Source organism: Camellia sinensis, chromosome 14, assembly GCF_055761805.1.
Source record: "Camellia sinensis isolate YWXY chromosome 14, ASM5576180v1, whole genome shotgun sequence".
Lineage (NCBI taxonomy): Eukaryota > Viridiplantae > Streptophyta > Magnoliopsida > Ericales > Theaceae > Camellia > Camellia sinensis.
In genome coordinates, this window is record NC_138974.1 from 45,171,996 (window position 1) to 45,191,695 (window position 19,700).

Genomic DNA, 19,700 nt, shown 5'->3' on the forward strand with positions numbered 1-19,700 from the left:
ATTCTTCAATTTCCCTTAGCAAGATCTTGAATCCCCAAATTCTTCTCCTTGTGCCCTTTCTTTTCTCTTCTTTCTCTCTCTCTTAGGTGTCTCCAGAATTTCCACTCAATACATATAAGGAGATAAGTTCAAAAAGGGACTTATATAACACATAAATAAGTCTTTAGCTTCTAGACTTGCCAAACGAGCCTTAGCGAATCAGACAAAATAAATTTTCAATTAAACCTCCCGAGTTGCTTTAAAAATTTCCACTAGCATATTCACATACTCAATTTCGGTTTATCGCACTTCTACAGCTTTAAATTTCCAAGTTAACATTTTAATTTTAACAGATGTGTTCCAATAATCAACAGGTAGAAAAACATGATCAAACAATTCACACATGTAAGCATAACTTTGCATGGAATTTCACATTAAACATATAATTTCTCATAGAATTAGGGATGTAAAGCATATAAGAGGGTCAGGTTATTATACTTTTATTCCCTTATAATGTGATTGATAATCTATTTTAAGAATTTTTTTCTCCCACCAAATATTATATAAGTTTTTTTTAGATAGTGTATATCAATACAATAAAAAAATCCAAACTCCTTTCAAACATTAATAATTTGTTTGATTTAGGATTTTTGGTAGAAATTTTGAAAAAAATAAAAATAAAAAAAAATGTGTGAAATTAGGTAAAATATAGTTATATTTCATTCACATTTCATTTATCTTTTTTCTTTCTTATTCTAAATTTATATCCAAATCCATGAATCAAATATAACATTGGGTACATATTTTTTACATTAAAAATTTTGAATTAATATTACTTTTTAAAAATATGTACTACAAACTTTTATCACATATGTATCTCCATATAATAATGATTGAAATTTATTTTAGTTGCTAGATCAAAAATTAGTTATAGAGTCAAACAAAATATATAGGTCTTAAATTTTTTAAGTAAAAATTTTATATTAGGAATTATTCAAATGTAATTCTCTTAAAATTTATTAAAAAAAAATTATTGATTGATAAAAAGCACCATAAATTTTAAGATTATTTTTTTATGATATTGAGTTATTAAAATATGATATAGTATAGTTTAAACCAAGAATTGTTGAAAGAAAACTCTACTCGAACTAGATTTTTTAGGCCAATTTTTAATATTTAATCTAATATTATAATTCCAAATTTGTTCATACCGGTTGTGAATCGATAAAAATAATTTTTAATGATTAGGTGAAAGTCACATTAACATAAATATTGGGTCGAATAGTTTATAGGTCACTTTTAATGTTTAGTCCAATAACACAAGTCAATTCTAATCCATTTCACGTAAGAATTATGACATGCGACAATTTATAATTTTGAGTAGACAAATTTTTAAGTTTTATAAAATAAGAAAAAAAAATAGTATATTAACAAATATAATTTAATACTATCATAAGCTAAATTAAAATTACAAAAGTTATAAAACGAAATATATTTATATTTTATATTAAATATAATTTTTGTAATTTATTATATAATTTTTACCAATTAAATTATGACATGTTATTTTTTATTAATAACTTAGAACTCATAATTAATGGCATCAGAATAACAATTTCCTTTTATATGTAATTTTGATAAAAAAAAATTAAAATTTAATTAATTATAAATCATTTTTGCTACATAATTTAAATAAATTTTATATTATTATTTTAATTTAAAAACTTATTTTTGATTATTTATTTATATGCCCAGGGTAATATGTTAGTAATTATTAAAGCTATGTTTGGCATGAAAGTTTGAGTTGAATTGAGTTGAAAGCTTAAAATAAGTTTTTTAACCTAATAAGTTATAATATTACATTCATACTCTAATCATTTAATTTTTTTTTCTCATAAAAATTTAAAAAATTAAAAAGCCTATCACAAATAAAACTTTTTAATCCAAAACTAAAAAAAGCCAAAAAAATAAACTCACATTCCAAAAAAGATTAGCCTTCCATTTTTATTTTTATTTTTGATCAGACTAAGCCTTCGTTTAGCAATGACTTTTTTAGTTTAGGAAAAATTAGTCTAAAGTCCCTCTCTCATTTTTGATAATGAAAGAGATCCATAATATTATTGTTTGATGTCTAAGATCCTTCACAGATAAATTTGACATCTTTCTTTTGCTACTCTTCTCTCTCTCTCTCTTTCATCGATCTCAACTACAAGTTCAAAACCCATTTTTGACTCGAACCTCGTCTTCTCTCCCCTCTCCATCCACGTTGTCCTGAGCTTGATCACCGCTGGCTCCAAATCCCCAACCCTTGACTAGTTGCTCTCCTTCCTCAACTCCAAATCCTCTGACGAACTCAACTCTCTCTTCGCAGCTCGTCTCCCTCGTCTTCGCCGATGGTGGACCCACATGTGGTCCAAGGTTGTCCTTCGCCAACGGGGTGTCGGTAGACCAATCTCTTTCTCTCAAGCCTTCTTTCAAACACATTGTCGACACTCTCTACAAGGCCGCTTCCGATCACGTTGATTTTCAGACTAAGGTCACTTCTTTCTCTCTCTCTCTCTCTCTCTCTCTCTCTACTACAACATCATTATAATATATAGTATAGATTACCATAATGTTAACTGTAGAATTTTAGAATTGATTGGTAAATAAGCTATCTATCTAGAATTCCACCAGCTTCTATGGTGAAATATGGAAGCCTAGACGTTTAATTAGATCAGTATTAGTGTCGATAAACCCGGATAAAGATTGGCACTTCGACTGTGTTCACCATTTGCAAGAGCATAGGGGGTAATTCCTACTTTGATCGCCTCTTTCTACTCAATGTGCATCATATGAGCATTTTTCTAATAATAAAAACAACTTAATTAAGTCTGGTAAAAACAAATTTTCACATGTGCCTCAAATTTTCTGAAAATCTCAAATTGTCAAAATGAATCCTGAGAAATTTGAATCTTCTCTGGGTTTGAGTGAAGAAGGGGAATTTGAAAAGTAAATGTTGTGACTTCCTAGATAGTCAACTGATAAATTCTCAGAGAAAATCACAAATACCCGAGAAATTCAAAAAAAGATACTCAAAAAATGGACAAATTTAAAAAATATGTTCAGTAGATTCTCATGTTCTACGTCTTCATGTACTCCACTAACAAAAATGACCCCACCCTCACTTGCTGTAGGAATTAAAACAATTAGTGGAAATCAAATTTCTTCAAATTGGTACAAAAGCATTAAGAGGATAAAATCTATTCATGATTTTGTACAGTTATGAACTCACGAAAGATTAAACTTTGAATTATATAAAAGTAGCATGTCATAACAAACACGTTTATAAGATTTTCAGAATTTCTCTGGGTTTGAGAGAATTTCTTCGGACAAAATTTCTCTAGAGCAGAATTTCTCTGGATCAAATTAAGGGACCTTAGACATTATGAAAATATTAGATGTCCTTTATATATAAATTTTAATACCAGGGACCCTAAAAAAAAAAAACCCTTTAGTTTAAGATTTTTTTGTTCGTTTGATATTCTTGATTGACTTTTTTAGCTTTTAAGCTTTGGAATGGTAAAAAAATTTTTAACCTTTTATGATTTTTGACTTTTTGTAATTTTTTAATTTTTTTTTATTCTTTTATGATTATTTAATCCAATATGAAAACCAAACAATCTTTAAAAAAATATATGCATACAAATTTCCAACAACTCAGCACCTAAGCTGATTATTTGGTTGGACGACCGTCCAATCAGCGGGTACCTTGACATGTACTCAAAAGAAAAAACAAATTGACCAATAAAATGCAAGCGAAAGTTGTGTAGGGTGTTTATACACATAGAGAATAACTTCTCGTGGAGTGGCATTGCGTCAGAAGAGTGTGTACACGTAGCAGCCAGCAACGACCCCCCCGCCGTTTCACCCACGAATCCAGACAAACCGTGTGAACAAAGAACGAGTCGGTCCAATCTCTCTCTCTAACTATATCTCCATATCTATCTCTATATCTCTGTAGTAGCAATGTAGATACTTTTAGAGAGAGATAGAGACAAAAAAAAAAAAAAAAAAAAAAAAAAAAAAAAGAAAGAAGTATGCAAGCACATGACTTGATGTTTATTAGTATAGTGATTTTTCTATCTCTCACATAACAAATGATAAATTTTTTATTCTAAAATAAAAAATATATTATTTAAAGACAGAAGAGAGATTTGAATTTAAAATCTTAAATTTTATTAAAAATACTCTTCTTATTTAGACCATATATATATATTATAATATTAATTTTTTTATTATTTAGTTTTATGTTTACTTATTTACATTACACGCATTACATATATTACACTAAGCGAGGTCACACTTTCTCTCTCTACAAAGGCTGGTTGGCACCGCTCGCAGCACCATTCAGGTTGGAACGTATGGCCACTAGCGTACAATCCGGAGTGAGCCTGAGAGAAAGTAGCGCACGAGGTTTTGCTCCATGACTGTTTAGTTACTCTCTCTTTTAAGGTAATTTTGTTTTCGGAAATAGAATAAAAGGGATTAAAAATAAAGAAATTGATAATGAGATGTTATTAAATTATTTTTATATAAAATAATAAAATAAATAAAAAAATATAAAAAATAAAATATTAATATTTTAAAAAAAAAATTCTCAATATATAAAAAATAAAAATAAATAAAAAAATTTCTAATCCCCTCACTATTTTTCTAATACCATCTCTATATCTTCCTTTCCAATCTTCCTTCCAAGGCCTTTACTAATACTAAAGGATTAGGAGTCCCCTCCCCATCTCTCAAAACAAACACCCCATATAATAATTTCACTTCACTATCAATCTCAATTCCCTCCCTATAATTCTAAACAAACACGGTCTAAGTATCCAAACCACTCTCTCTCTCTCTTTCCTATCTGTTTCTCTCTCTTATTTAATAAAAAAACACCAAAAAAAAACCGATTTGAACTTATCTCAACAAACAAAAATTTAAGTGAAACCACCCAGAACCTCCCAGAACAGTTGTTGAGTTTCAGACGATTTAAAGGAGGTTGTGGTGGTGATGGTGGTGGTGGTGAGAGACTGGTTTACGATTTGCTGAGTTCGAGACTATTGATCACTCTCTCTTCGGCTTTTCGGTGAAGATTATGTAAATCCTTCTTGTAGATTTTTTTAATATTAACATTTAAATAGTTCTGTACCATATTGTGTGATGATAGTGATATGTATAATGTATGTCTAAAAAAGTAGACTAATTACCGTAGAGGAATCGCTTTCTTTGATGGTTAAATAGAAGCATATCATAAAAAATGTTTCTTGTTGATACACCCACCTCCTCCAGATGCTTTATGTTGCTTTTCTTCCCTGTTGAGGATTTGACAGGCATACGGGCGGGTCCTTTATAATTGCTTCCTTAATCACAAACAACACTCAAAATTTGCCCATATCTGTACACAGAGCCCCCCTCCTCTTTCTCTCTCTAAAAACTATCTCTATGGAGAGGGGAAAAAATCAACATGCAAGGAATGCAAGAGATGCAAGAGACGGGGATGGGGTAGAAAACATCGTGGGTGTTGAAGATATGCCAAATCCCGGTGGTTTTGATGCCATGGAGGAGGCTGAAGAGATGATGGGTGTTTGTGATAGACAAATGTGGCTTGAAAGACACAGAGATGATCTTCTTGATGTGAATGAAGCTTCAATTTTCTACAATGACTTCCCTACCCTCTCTGATTTTCCTTGCATGTCGTCATCGTCGTCGTCTTCGTCGACTCCGGCGCCTGCGAAGGCAATTGCATCGAATTCATCGTCTCCGTCGGCGTCATCCTCGTCTTCTGCGGCTTCGTGGGCTGTATTGAGGTCTGACGCAGAGGAAGATACTGACAAAAAGAATCAGAACAATAACCACCATGATGATGATCTGGTGGATGCTCCACCACCAGCCTCCATGGAGGTCTTTCATCCTCCGCCGCCATCTGGTGATATCGATTGCATGGACGTGATGGAGACTTTTGGGTACATGGATCTGATGGATTCGAATGAAATTTGGGACCCATCATCGATTTTCGAAAATGAAAACCCACAAGAATTCACACATGATCAAAAACCACAGATACAACAAGAAGATCAGCAACATCATCAGCAGCAGAATGAGGAGGAAAATGATGGGCAGTACATGGTACAGAGTCAAGAACAGAGGCCATTGGATGAGCTAGGGATTGTGTTCTTTGAGTGGCTTAAATCAAACAAAGAGTACATATCTGCTGAAGATATGAGGAGTATCAAGCTCAGGCGAGCCACGGTTGATTGTGCTTCGAAGCGTTTGGGAAGCACAAAAGAAGGTAAAAAGCAGTTGTTGAAACTCATTCTCGAATGGGTCGAGCAGTACCAACTCCAGAAGAAGCAACCACAACCAGCCTCTGAACTCCCTTGCCAATACCAAGAACATTTTCAAAACCCTAACCCTAATAATCTCGCTTGCAATCCCATTCCTCCTCCTGATAATACTAGCACCTGTTTCTCCCCCGCTTCATGGATGCCACCACCGCTACCGCTACCTCCACCACCGCATTACGACCAGTCGACCGCTGTCATGGTGGCTCCGACGGCATTTCCACCGATGGGTGGGTACGTGGGTGATCCGTACTCTGGTGGTGGTCTTGTTCCTCCACATCTGAACCAGAACATTAATGGTCATCCAAACTATCATCATCCACCATCAACAGAGTATCATATAATTGATTCGGCTCAAACATGGTCTTCGGCACAATATGGAATGGCGTCCCAATACAGCCCATTTCCGGAGAATAACAACAATAATAATACCGCTACTGGTTCGCCTTTTCCCCAAGCATTTGCTGGGTATGGGAATCAACAATACCCATATCAATATTATCATCAGGGGAATGGGAATGGGAATGGGAATGGTGGTGAGAAGTTAGCGAGGTTGGGTTCTTCGGCGACTAAAGAAGCTCGAAAGAAGAGGATGGCGCGGCAGAGACGGTTTCTCTCTCACCATCGGCATCATCACCATAACCATCAAAACCAACATCAGAATCAGAATGCCGAACAACAAGAAGCAAGGCCTGGCAGTGAAAATTGCACAAACACAGCTCAAGCCAACACTGCCAGCTGGATATACTGGCCTCCTGTTGCTGTCCCTGCTGCTTCAACGGGGCCCGTAATTGCTACGCATAATGCATCGCAACCACGTACCGCCGCGGATCGACTGCCCATACAACCGCAAAACTATCAGCAAAAGCCGGTTTCATCGGACAGGCGACAACAGGTGGGTTCTGGAAATTTTGAGCATATAACCATAGACTGTTTTTCAATAAGTGAAACTGTATCGGTTTTTATAGGCCCCACCATCTGATATGTATGGTTAAGATTGTTTTATGTAGTTGGTTCTGTGATCGGTTTTGTGTCGTTAGATTTATTGATTGTTTTTATGCTGACGATAGGTAATGTTGTAGAGTTGAGGAAGCTAATGATATATTTCTTGTGGGTGTCGAATTTGCATAGGGGTGGAAGTCGGAGAAGAACTTGAAATTTTTGCTGCAAAAAGTGTTGAAGCAAAGTGATGTGGGTAATCTGGGAAGAATTGTGTTGCCAAAAGTACTCTCTCATCTCAACCTTTCTATGTTATAGATATTATTTCACTATGATTTTTTTTTTATTTTTAAATTTGATATTAACATGATTGGTAATGGACATATTTGATCAGAAAGAGGCAGAAACCCATCTTCCGCAACTGGATGCAAGGGATGGAATTACAATTACCATGGAAGACATTGGTACCTCTCGCATCTGGAACTTGCGCTACAGGTATGTATATATATCAAAACTTTAAAATCTTTAAAAACCATTGATTTATATTCTGTTAATCATAGATACAATTGCTAATCAAAACACGCAAATAACCGTTCTTTTAATCTTTGTGGAGTCTCAGATTTTGGCCCAACAACAAAAGCAGGATGTACCTCCTGGAAAACACAGGTCAGTAAGCTATCAAACGGTAATACTACGTATCCAGGAATTTTTTTACCCAAAACATATTCATATGTAGTGTAGATTCGTCATTCCACAAAATACCGATTCAATTTCAACTGCACATTCCAATTCTGAATTTTGGACACATTTTTAGGTAACTAGGTTTACTTGTAATCAAATGTTGAGATCTTCAAGATTTTGAAAATGTTCATACATCCACTAGATTGGATTTGTTTCAGGTGACTTCGTTCGAGCAAATGGACTCCAAGAGGGAGATTTCATAGTGATATACTCGGACGTCAAGTGTGGCAAATATGTATGTCTACATTCTTTTTTTCACTTGAGTTTGTATTTCTTATATGTGCATAACTTCATATATAGATAGATTGTCTTATAAGAAACTTGAATGAGTGAACCAAACAGTTGATAAGAGGAGTGAAGGTACGACAACCGGGAGCGAAAGCTGAGGGCAAGAAGCTGGCAAAAGGTCACAGAAACCAGCGCACAGCATCACCGTCAACCGGTAATTGCGCGGCCTCTCCTCAACCATCAGAAAAAACAGTGAAGTAGAGAACAGAAGAAAGTAATTAAAATCAACAACCTTTCACTACCATCCCATTATGTTTTATGTTTTATATATATATATATATATATATGTGGTGTAATGATTTAATATGGGAATGCTGAAGACAAATCAATGGCTAGATAGCAGTGGCATATATGTTCTTGGCCTCTAAATCTCTTGACATGTTGTGACCCTTATTTCTCAGCCCCTTCTCTCTGGCTTGTCTGTTACAGGTTTATTTTGGCTTCTATGATCGAGAAATCCTCAGCAACTGCACCCGCATACTTTTATAGAAACATCCTTGCCAGGAAGCTAATTTTTTATGTTTATACATTTTCATTCAAATGCAAATACTAAATACAGTCTTACCAGGATAAATAGAATATATATATTTAGGTTAGACATTAGCAGTGGAAAATTTGAGATGTTTATTTTGCCCCGTAAACAATAATGTCGCCATTCATAATCCACAATGAGGACAGAAAATAACTCATCATAATTTTGCATTTAGTCTGGGGTAATGCTAGGGACACCAAATTTTCTACCAAATAAATGACTAAATGTCTCACATGGGTGTAGGGTCCGCAATTTTGTGGGTCCCACACCCATGTGAGACATTTGGTCATTTATTTGGTAGAAAATTTGGGACCTCTAGCATTTTCCTTTAGTCTGACATATAAAACAACAAAATGTGTGATGGCATAATGAGTTGTTCGGTGGTGTGTGACAACAATATTAATTAGCTGATGTATGTTCCAGCTAAGCATGGAATTTGAAAAACCCAAAAGGCAATAAGACAACCAGACAATTCACAAGGGAAAGGCAATGATTCATGAAACAAGGAAGGCATTCTCATGATAAAAGATATCAATTAAGAGATGACTAACGCATTATGGATCTGTAAAATAAGGCATTATCAATGCCAAGTGGACACTCTGACATTTAAGTTAATACCATCTTTATAGGTATAATGATGGTAATTAAATTAGTGCATAAGGTTACGGATTCAACTCTTGTTAGGAGAGTTGAATTAAGAAAGTAAATACTTGGTGCTTTGCAAAAGGTGGGGTGGGGAGATTAATTCTCATAGGTACTAATCTAACAATTGATTTTCGCCGATCAAATAAAAAAATGTATTACACACAAATTGTCCCAACACCGTACTAATAATGCATCTAAAAGGGAGTGTAAATTTGGCTCGCCTGGCCCAGGCTCAAGCCGACCCTTGTCGGGTCGAATGGGCTTCTATAAAAATTCGGGCCGTCCCAACCCACAAGCTTGAAAATTAGGTCTAGACCATGGGATATTCGGGTCTTGGGCGGGATTTGCTTTTTTATTTGAAAATAATTATTAATAAATTAATAATAATATGTAATATCTTGTCATGTATCCAATGATACATACAAAATATTGAAAAAAAACATGTAATTCCCTTTTCTTTTCTTTTTTGATCGGTAAAAAAACATGTAATTCCCTTTAACAGCTATTGATAATAGATAATGTACTTTTTCTTGTTTCATTAATACATTTTTCTTTTAGTGATTAAAAAATATATATAATGAAAAAAACACTCATTTAGAAAAACAAGAAAGAGAAATTCACGTGGGAAAGGCATGATTGATGAAATAAGGAAGCATTATCAGCAGAAGTTTGGGAAATTGAGGAGGTGGGAATCGGATTCTGAAAAATTGTAAAGCAATGTGTGATGTCAAAGCCTTTGTAGTTTCTCTTTATACATCCATAAATAACTATTGTATTATATTTATGTTGTCAACAGATATTATATTATATGAAGTTGTAAATCTCATTCAATCACGAAATTCAAACTAGAATTTATGAATTTGGGAGGGAATTGACTGATGATTGTTTATTCAGAATGAATTTTGTAATTGGTGAATGAATGAATGAATGCCACATATCAATTTTTTGATGACTATTATATAATATGGAGGAAGATATTATAAAAATATAACATTACTACACAAATATTAAGCCAAATATCCTAATTAATAATAGCACACTCGGTCATAAATTTAAATTTAAATTTAAATTTTGTCTGATCAAAAATTCAAACTCTAAAATACATTGTCTAAAAAACAAATTTAAACAAAATAACCAAAATATTCCTTTATATCTATACTATTATATTAGAATAATGCTTGGGACCCCCTTTTGGGGGTCACCCCCTCACCCCCCCTTTGCCACGTGGCAGGTGGTGACTGGAGGAGCAGGAAAAAAAAGAAAAAGAAAAAGAAAATGTAACCAATGAGAGAGAGAGGGGGTCAAAGGGGGTGGGAGGAAAATGGGGGATGAATCATTGTTGATTATATTAAGGGAGGCTTGAATTTGGTTTATTGAAGCCTCTACCATATACTGCTACATGGAACTTAATTAATTTGAAAAAAAAAAAAAAAAAACACATCCCACGTTTTTCACTTTCTTCCTTAATTAATCAACTACCCAATACTCAAATTGGTGAGAAATGCTTTTCATTTCCCTCTCTCTCTCACACACAAAAACACAAACACATCAGCAATCTCTCTCTCCATTTCTTCTTCATTTGTTTTCGTCTGCACTTCCTGTTTGTTTCTCTGTAAAATTTGTCGGTCGTTTCCTTCCTTCTGGATATTCTTTGACGGTGGTTGTTCTATATATTTGACTCTCTCTCTTCCATTACTCTCATTTGTGGATATACGAAGAGAGTTTCAAAGAGAGAGAGAGATAAAGATAGAGAAATATGGACGAGAAGAAGCAAATGGGTTCTCCTTCATCTTCCTCATTCACTTCTAATTATCTTCACCCAAACGAAATCGATTTTTACAGTTGCTTTGGTGTAATATATGTAAGATTCTGGAGTTGAGATATCTATGATGAAGCTTCCTTCCCCAACAATGCCATATAATACGATGGGATGGGCGTGCAACAATTCATTCAGGTGAAAATTTCTATGCAAGATCATATTTCCAAGATCATAATTTAATTGAATGGAGTGTCAACAACAGATTCAGAAAATGGGTGAAAGTAGAAGAAAACGTGGGTAAGGGGATCATGGGTGGTTATCTGTTCTTATCGCTACTGATTCTCATAGGAAGAATGAAGAGACTTCCTCTTATATGTTGCAGAACACTCCGTCAAACATACGGGGATTGGTGGATGAGATCGGGCAATGTGAGGGTCGCCCCAAGTATCTCGCGCAAACTACAAGTCCGTTTGATGGCGGTGATGTTCGTTGGTATTTTTGCAAGCTTTCCTTGGCAGACAATGGTGCGAATAATTTACTCTATTTTAAGACCTCAATTTAATCATCAACCATTATGAATGTTAATCATCAATTAGTATAAAATACAATATTAAAAATATTTGTATTCATGTATAAAATGTTTCATAACAGCTGATCAAGGCAAAGACTCAAGTAATATAATTGTAACTATTACTGTGTTTGAATTAGAAGATTTGGAAAGAGATTTGAAAAAAAAAAATTAGGTAAAATAAAAATAAAATATATCTTTAAGTGTTATAAGAGTCGAGTTTGTATTTTCCTATTTTATGTATTTTTATGTTTTTATATTCATTTTTTATAAAAAAAAATTATATTCAATTTTTTTTGTTCATATTTCACCTTTTCAAGCTTTTGTTTGTTTTTTTATATATAAATTCTATTTTTTAAAAATTGGTTTGTTTGTTGGCGTAGCCTTTTTTTGGTGTCCAATGCTTTTAAGGCTTTTTTTTTTTTTTTAGATAGCTTTTGTTTTTTGGGTTTTTGCTATGGTTATTTTATTTTTTTTGTATAAATTTTTTTTGATTGTAAGTGTTTTGGCAGTCTTAGGTTTATATTTTTCTATTTTGTGTGTACTAATTTAATTATACTTTTTTTTCTTCATTAAAAAATAAAAGAAGATGAAAAGTTTCATTATATTATCAAGTTCCTTAGGAAAAAATTTGACTATTATTTTACTTCGTTTATATAAAAAAAATTCAATGTAATTGTTTATATTTCTGTGTGTATACCAAATCTATCGGACTATAAATATTCTAAGAATCCTGGATTTATAATCTATATTATTATTAAAAGCTAACAGGAACTTTGGTGTCCTGAAGCCACTCTCAGAATTTTTTTCCATTTTTCCCAAAATGGCCATAACTTCTTAAACAATTATATTATTTTTACACTAATATTAATATATAGTTAAGGGTAACATGATAAATTCAAACCAACTAATTCCATCACCCCACATTTCCAAACTGCACAACAGTTCTAAATTAGTTTCAACATCTTCAAATTTTATTTTGAACGATTGAAACCTCGGTAGAGAGAAAGAGATCAGATCTGGTGAAGGAGAGATTGGTAGCAATTGTGCACCAATAAAAACCTAATCGTACTCAAAGAGATACGAAGAAGTTCAGTCTCCTCAAATTCAACACCATCCAAAGACAATTTTTCAAGAACAGGGCATTCATCAACAACCCTCTCGAACGATTCTCCATCGACAAATCCAACATAATCCAAATAAAGGTGCTTAAGTTTCGGCAAAAAAAAATCGAATCTGGAACATTCAAACCATAGTGCTGGCTCAGCAACAAATCCACAAGCGTTGTGGAGTCAAAAAGACCAGGAATTGACACACCCATGCTCTTCACATTGAAGAACAACGAAAGCCCAGTTACATTTCGCTTTAAAGTAATAGATACCCATTCATCAACGTTGGAATAGCCATGGTCGTGATGACACTGGAGATGGAGTTTGTGAATAGTTGGGACGTCCATGAGAGTGACTGTGAACAAGTGGTTCATGAAATTGATGAAATTGGAATTGGTGGTGTTGTTGTGGGGATTCAAGAGCAGAGAATCGTCGATGTCGATGGTGGGATTGGGGATTGAAGCAAAGAGGTTGTTCCATTTGGCAGATAAGATAGTTGTGCTGCGGTGAATTTGGTGGGCAGTTTGGAGAGGATGTGGCAGAGAATCGATTCTGGCAAATTGTTGATTTTGTCTTCGCCATTGTTATCGACATTGGCTAGGGTTTCATGGCGAGTTGGTGATGGAGAGTTGTGAAGGTGTTCATGGCGTTTTAGAGCTGTATCCATGAGAGGTTTTGTTTTGACCCAGAAGTCGTGATGAGGTATAATTGTTTTGATGTTTATTCAATTTGATACGATACTACTGAACAATTTGATATGCTATTTAGGTTGCTTTGTAATGAAATGTAAAATAATTGATAGTAATTAGAAACATTAAAAATAATTGTATAGATTTTTTATAAATATATTATCATTGTGGGTATATTTTTATTTTATTTGAGATAATATAGAAGTATATGAGAATGTGTGTATATATATCATATTAAATTCAGAAAAAAAAATTATGCAATTGAATATATAAATCAAAAAAAAAAAAAACAAATTGAATGAGGATGTATCAAAAATTTTGTCAATTGAGTTTCCAAATGAGTTTGCACAGGCATCGCGTGTGCTCGGTCGCTAGTTTTTAAAAAGAGTACTTTTTTTAAGAATTATTATTTTATTTTGTTTATATCAAAATTGTAAGTATTCTCTATTTATTTTTTTAATAAATTTGTGATGCATAATAATTTTTTTTTAAATAATCTATCTATCTATTCTATTATTAAAAGAGAACAAGAACTTTGGTGTCATGAAGCCATTCCTAAAAAACTTTTCTCAATTCTCCCTAAAATGATCTTAACTTCTTACACTTAAATCAATTTTAATTAGGGTTAAAATGATAAATTCAAACACTAATAATAGAGTACTTTTTTTAAGAATTATTATTTTAAGAATTCAAACCCTAATTAAAATTGATAAATTCAATTCAAACACTAAATTCAAACCCTAAAAAGAGTACTTTTTTTAAGAATTATTATTTTATTTTGTTTATATCAAAATTGTAAGTATTCTCTATTTATTTTTTTAATAAATTTGTGATGCATAATAATTTTTTTTTAAATAATCTATCTATCTATTCTATTATTAAAAGAGAACAAGAACTTTGGTGTCATGAAGTCATTCCTAAAAAACTTTTCTCAATTCTCCCTAAAATGACCTTAACTTCTTACACTTAAATCAATTTTAATTAGGGTTAAAATGATAAATTCAAACACTAGTAATAGAGTACTTTTTTTAAGAATTATTTTTTTAAGAATTCAAACCCTAATTAAAATTGATAAATTCAATTCAAACCCTAAATCAATTTTATTATTTTAAGAATGATAAATTCAATTCAAACACTAAATTCAAACCCTAAAAAGAGTATTTTTTTAAGAATTATTATTTTAGTTTGTTTATATCAAAATTGTAAGTATTCTCTATTTATTTTTTTAATAAATTTGTGATGCATAATAATTTTTTTTTAAATAATCTATCTATCTATTCTATTATTAAAAGAGAACAAGAACTTTGGTGTCATGAAGCCATTCTTAAAAACTTTTCTTAATTCTCCCTAAAATGACCTTAACTTCTTACACTTAAATCAATTTTAATTAGGGTTAAAATGATAAATTCAAACACTAATTCCACCTCCCACTTCCCACTCTCCACGTTTGAAGCAGTTACACCATCATCCTTCAATTGCATTTTGCATCTTCCTTGGTAAGTTGTCTTCTGAAAGTTCTGTTCTCAAAGTTCACGTCTGAAGCAGGTACACCTTCTTCCTTCAATTGCATTTTGCATCTTCCTTGGTTAGTTCTCTTCTCTTCTCTTTTGACAATTTCAAACAGTAACATATATCGAAGGAGCTTGCTCATCTTCTGTGAATATCATGATTTCTGCAGTGTTCCTCTGCCTCGCTTCCTCTCCCCAACACCAGCACACCTCCATCACCACTACCGTCGCAACAACAACAACAACCACCCACATTATCAACCTCTCCAGAACAAAATGATGTAGTTTTGTTTTGGATGGTATACATAGGCACGGTTTCTTGCAGTTGCAGTGTGTATGTGATCTTCCCTTTTTAATTTGGTAAGCATTTCTATATCCAAAAACTATGCTCTTTTTTGTTGGTTTCTACTCTGTTTTACACTTTGTATGTGAGTGGAAAAGAAAAGTTTATGTTTTCTCTCTCTTTGGCCTTTTATTTGGATAAATAGAAATGAAATAGAAGAGAAAGATTTCTCGCCTATTTTATTTGGTTTATATTATCAAAATAACATTTTTAGGTGTTTGTTTTTTATTTCTTCTATCTATATTTTTAGACATAGTGGTTGATTCCTAGATTTAGCTCTGTTGGTTTCTACTCTGTTTTACACTTTGTATGTGAGTGTAAAAGAAAAGTTTATGTTTTCTCTCTCTTTGGCCTTTTGTTTGGATAAATAGAAATGAAATAGAAGAGAAAGATTTCTCGCCTATCTTATTTGGTTTATAGTATCAAAATAACATTTTTAGGTGTTTGTTTTTTATTTCTTCTATCTATATTTAAAGGGGCAATTTTGATATTATGAAAAAATGAAAAAATAGTTGTTCTGTTGATTTTTTATTTTTCTTTCCCAATTTATTCACTTTTGGAGAGATTCAAAATAAAAGTTATAAGAGAAATGAGTTTGTTTCAATTTTTTCCCCAATTCATTCCATTTCTCTCATCTTTTGCTAATCCAAGCAGGTTATATGAACCAAGAGAAATGTAATTTTCTTTTCTTCCCAAACCTCTCTCACTTTCAATTATCATAGATTCATGGGTGGATATCCCCATGTGATTTACCAACTGCTTTTGGGTATCTTTGATTCACACTCTGTGGCTTCTTCCATGCAAACACTGTTCAATTGAAGTAAGACAGTTTCTGGGTTCGTTCGTCTGTTGTGGGGTCTTCATTCCTCCACCCAATTAATTGGCACAACAGCCATTTTTTCTTTTCTTTTTCAATCACCACCCCTTCCTTTCTTTCTGCCATTTTCTTTATTTTCACACAAGAGATAATGGAGAAGACATGACAGTAAAGTCCCTTATCATATTTGTAACTATTCTAAAAAAAAAAAAACCTTCGTTTTTTCATATGTTTGTTTTGAAGTGTACAAGGAAAGAAGCACCACCACCTCTTTTAAATTTTCTAATTTTGATTAACTGTGCTTTTTTTGGTTTTATCAATGCTCTTTTTTCAAATGTTTGTTTTTTCATATGTGCTTTTAATGATTTGTTGATCTGTGAGTAGCTATCAACTATATATCCTAAATAATGTATGTGAATTTGTGTTGTCTGGGTTGAGTTTATATTTGTGTTTTTTTCATTACTGGGTCTCTTTTACACTACATCATGGTGCCAAATTATTCAAAGAAGCCTTCATAAATATGAATTAAGAACCTGCAAATTAATTTAATGGAAATACAAAGAACACGTAATTTTTTTTTTCCAAAAATACACACACAAAATTAAGAACACTAAATTTTTTTATTTTTCTATTTTTTTTTTCAAAACACACACACAATGAAACTTTTTAATGAAGAAAAAAAATACACAATACTCTTCTCACACAAGTAAACAAACAAACAAATCAAATTTAAAAAAAAAAAAAAAAAAACTGAATTTATACACAAAAACAACAATAGCTTAAAAAGTGAAAGAGGAAAAAATCCAAAACTATTTAAGTCTCTTAAAAATTGCACGTAGGTGTCAAACTGTTTAATTAAAAACACATATAAATATTAAGAACCTAAAAATTAATTTAATGAAAATACCGAAAATACCGATTTTTCTCAAAAACAGACACACAAAATTATGAGCACTGATTTTTTTTTTTTTTCGAAAAACACACAATGAAACTTTTTAATGAAGAAAAAAAAAACAATAATAGTGTTCTTAATCAATATATTTTTTTCTCCACAGAACCTAATTACATAATGAAACTTTTTATTGAAGAAAATAAAAATATAATGAACAATACTACACTTACAATGTAGGATAAGCAGTAGATGCATATTTCGGATAAAGAGAATCATAAGATTGCAATGTTCGTCAATAGTATTTATCCTAACAAAAAAGAAAAAAAAATCATTGAACAAATAAAAGGGAAGATTTTATAGTACAAAGAGAGGGGGATGAACATGAAAGAATTTTCGTAACATGAAACCGGAGATTTTATGCAAGTGGTTATCAATTTAGATTTTATGACAATATGGAGCATATTCTCCGGTCTCATGTTACCAAGAGGGGTCAAATATGGTTGCAGAGAGGGGTCTCAATTTTGATATCAACATTTGTGTTTGTGTGTTTACAATTTATGTTTTCAAAAAATTAGGTTGTTTGATTGCTTAATTTTGTGTGTGTGTTTTTCTTAACAACAATTCAATGTTCATAAAATTTGTTTTATTTCAAAAAAATTAAAAAAAAAAATAGTAGTCCTTTTTTTGGGGGGGTTTATTATTTATTTTTTACTGCAAGTGTTCCAAGAATATAGGTTCTTGTTTTGTTATTTTGTGTGTACCATTATTACTTACACTTTTTATTTTATTCATTAAAAAGTAAAAGAAAAAAAAGTATGTTAATCGATTTGTTGGAGAGAAAAATTGACTATTATTTTCCGTCGTTTATATTTTTGGCAGGTTGCTTTATAACTTTCTGTTGTTCAGAAGAAACTTTTCGGATTATTCTCTATTGACACCTAATTGCTCTGACTATTCTCTATTGACACCTAATTGCTCTGACTGTAAGTATTCTATTGCTTCAGTTTGTAATGCTTTAAATATATAATTTCTTTTTCTATGCTTGAAAAAATCAAATATATAATTTATTTTTATTTTTATATATATGCTTGAAAAAATAAAATATGCAATTTTTTTAATTCTATTTTTATTTTTAGTTTTATTTATATGTAATTTTTTATTTTAATTTATTTATATGAATATTTGTTGTATAATTTTTTAGTTAAAATTATACAAAGTTTGGCCAAATCTCATAAAATCTTAACACATCCACGGATGGCCAAAATTCAAAGAAAGTTGTAGGTCTCTAAAGTGATAGTTGATTGTTGTATACTTCGAAACAAGGTGTCTACAGTTATCTATTTTGAGCGTAAGTATTCTACATGAGTGTTGGATTTATGCTTGAACCTTGACAAACCAAAATATGAACACCTAAATCATACATTATTTTGTGTTGTATTTTTTTCCCTATAATATTGTTAATTATGCTTTCTATACAAAAAAAAAAAAAAAAAAAACAATAAACAAAAAAAAATTATAGAAAATGAAATGTTTCTTTGTGTTATCAGGTTTTTTTTTTATTTTTTTTTTTTTGGATTTTTTTAAAGTTTTTTCTTATTTTCCTTCGTTTATATCTAATCTTTTTTATTGTAACTATTATAATAAAAAACCCTTTGTTTATTCATCTGTTTGTTTTGAAATGTATTTTTTTGGTAATAAATAATTCAGTACTCCCAAAATTTCATATGATTTTTTAATATTTATTACGTAATGAGTTTGTGATAGTCAGAACAAATAACTTCTACAGCGTGATTTATTAGTACTTACCAAGTAATCTCTTTCGCTTGCAATTTCATTTAATTCTCCACAAAATGAGATTAGTACTTAAATTAATATGCCTTATAAAAATATAAAAACAAACATATGAAAACACTTACATAAAAATATAAAGCTTATTATATTGTGAGTATACGAGTTGCGTTGTAGTTAACAATCTCATAATATATTATTACTGCCTCTTACATAATTTTATACAATGTAGGCACATTTTAAAGATAGCCGGATTTCATCTACGTAAGTGTTAATTTGCTGACAATCTTAGGAAAAATGAATCACCATTACCCTGAAACATCAAATTTGAGACATGTACAACAACAAAATCATGAACAGCGTCGTTTATACCTACAACAGAGAAGGCAATGTTCAGCTTCAGAACCAAATGCTCAAACTGAACAACCACAAAGAGAATTCGAACATTTACGCCTTCAAAACTTAAGCACTGAACAACGCTCAGCAAGATTGAAGCAACGTCATCTTGCTCAGCGCAGGCAAAGATTGTTGATTTGCGAACAAACTGCGAGCTCTAATGTGCAACAAAGAGAAATTGAAAGGGAAAGTTGGCGTAATTATGCTAGACAAAGGCGGGCTGCTTTGACTACTGAACAACGCGAACAACAACTAGCAAGGCGATGAACAAATTATCGACAAAGAAGGCAAATATCTGAAAATCTCAAACAAACTTCTCATCCAGATCAAGTA

At 31.9% G+C, this 19,700-nt stretch overlaps 1 protein-coding gene across 1 annotated transcript; it reads left to right on the plus strand.

Annotated features, from left to right (window-relative positions):
* Positions 1–5,454: 5,454 nt before the first annotated feature.
* Positions 5,455–13,395, plus strand: ABI3 (AP2/B3-like transcriptional factor family protein). Its single transcript, XM_028264942.2, has 7 exons — positions 5,455–7,248; positions 7,485–7,577; positions 7,687–7,787; positions 7,912–7,958; positions 8,192–8,268; positions 8,376–8,475; positions 13,229–13,395. The coding sequence occupies exons 1-7, from the start codon at positions 5,455–5,457 to the stop codon at positions 13,393–13,395; spliced, it is 2,379 nt and encodes a 792-aa protein (XP_028120743.2).
* Positions 13,396–19,700: the final 6,305 nt, after the last annotated feature.

Bases quoted from the DNA above. Each gene is read 5' to 3' on its own strand.
- ABI3 (XM_028264942.2), top strand. From the start codon at position 5,455: ATGGAGAGGGGAAAAAATCAACATGCAAGGAATGCAAGAGATGCAAGA. The intron at 7,249-7,484 runs GTGGGTTCTGGA...GAATTTGCATAG, and splicing joins CATCGGACAGGCGACAACAG to GGGTGGAAGTCGGAGAAGAA. The intron at 7,788-7,911 runs GTATGTATATAT...GTGGAGTCTCAG, and splicing joins ATCTGGAACTTGCGCTACAG to ATTTTGGCCCAACAACAAAA.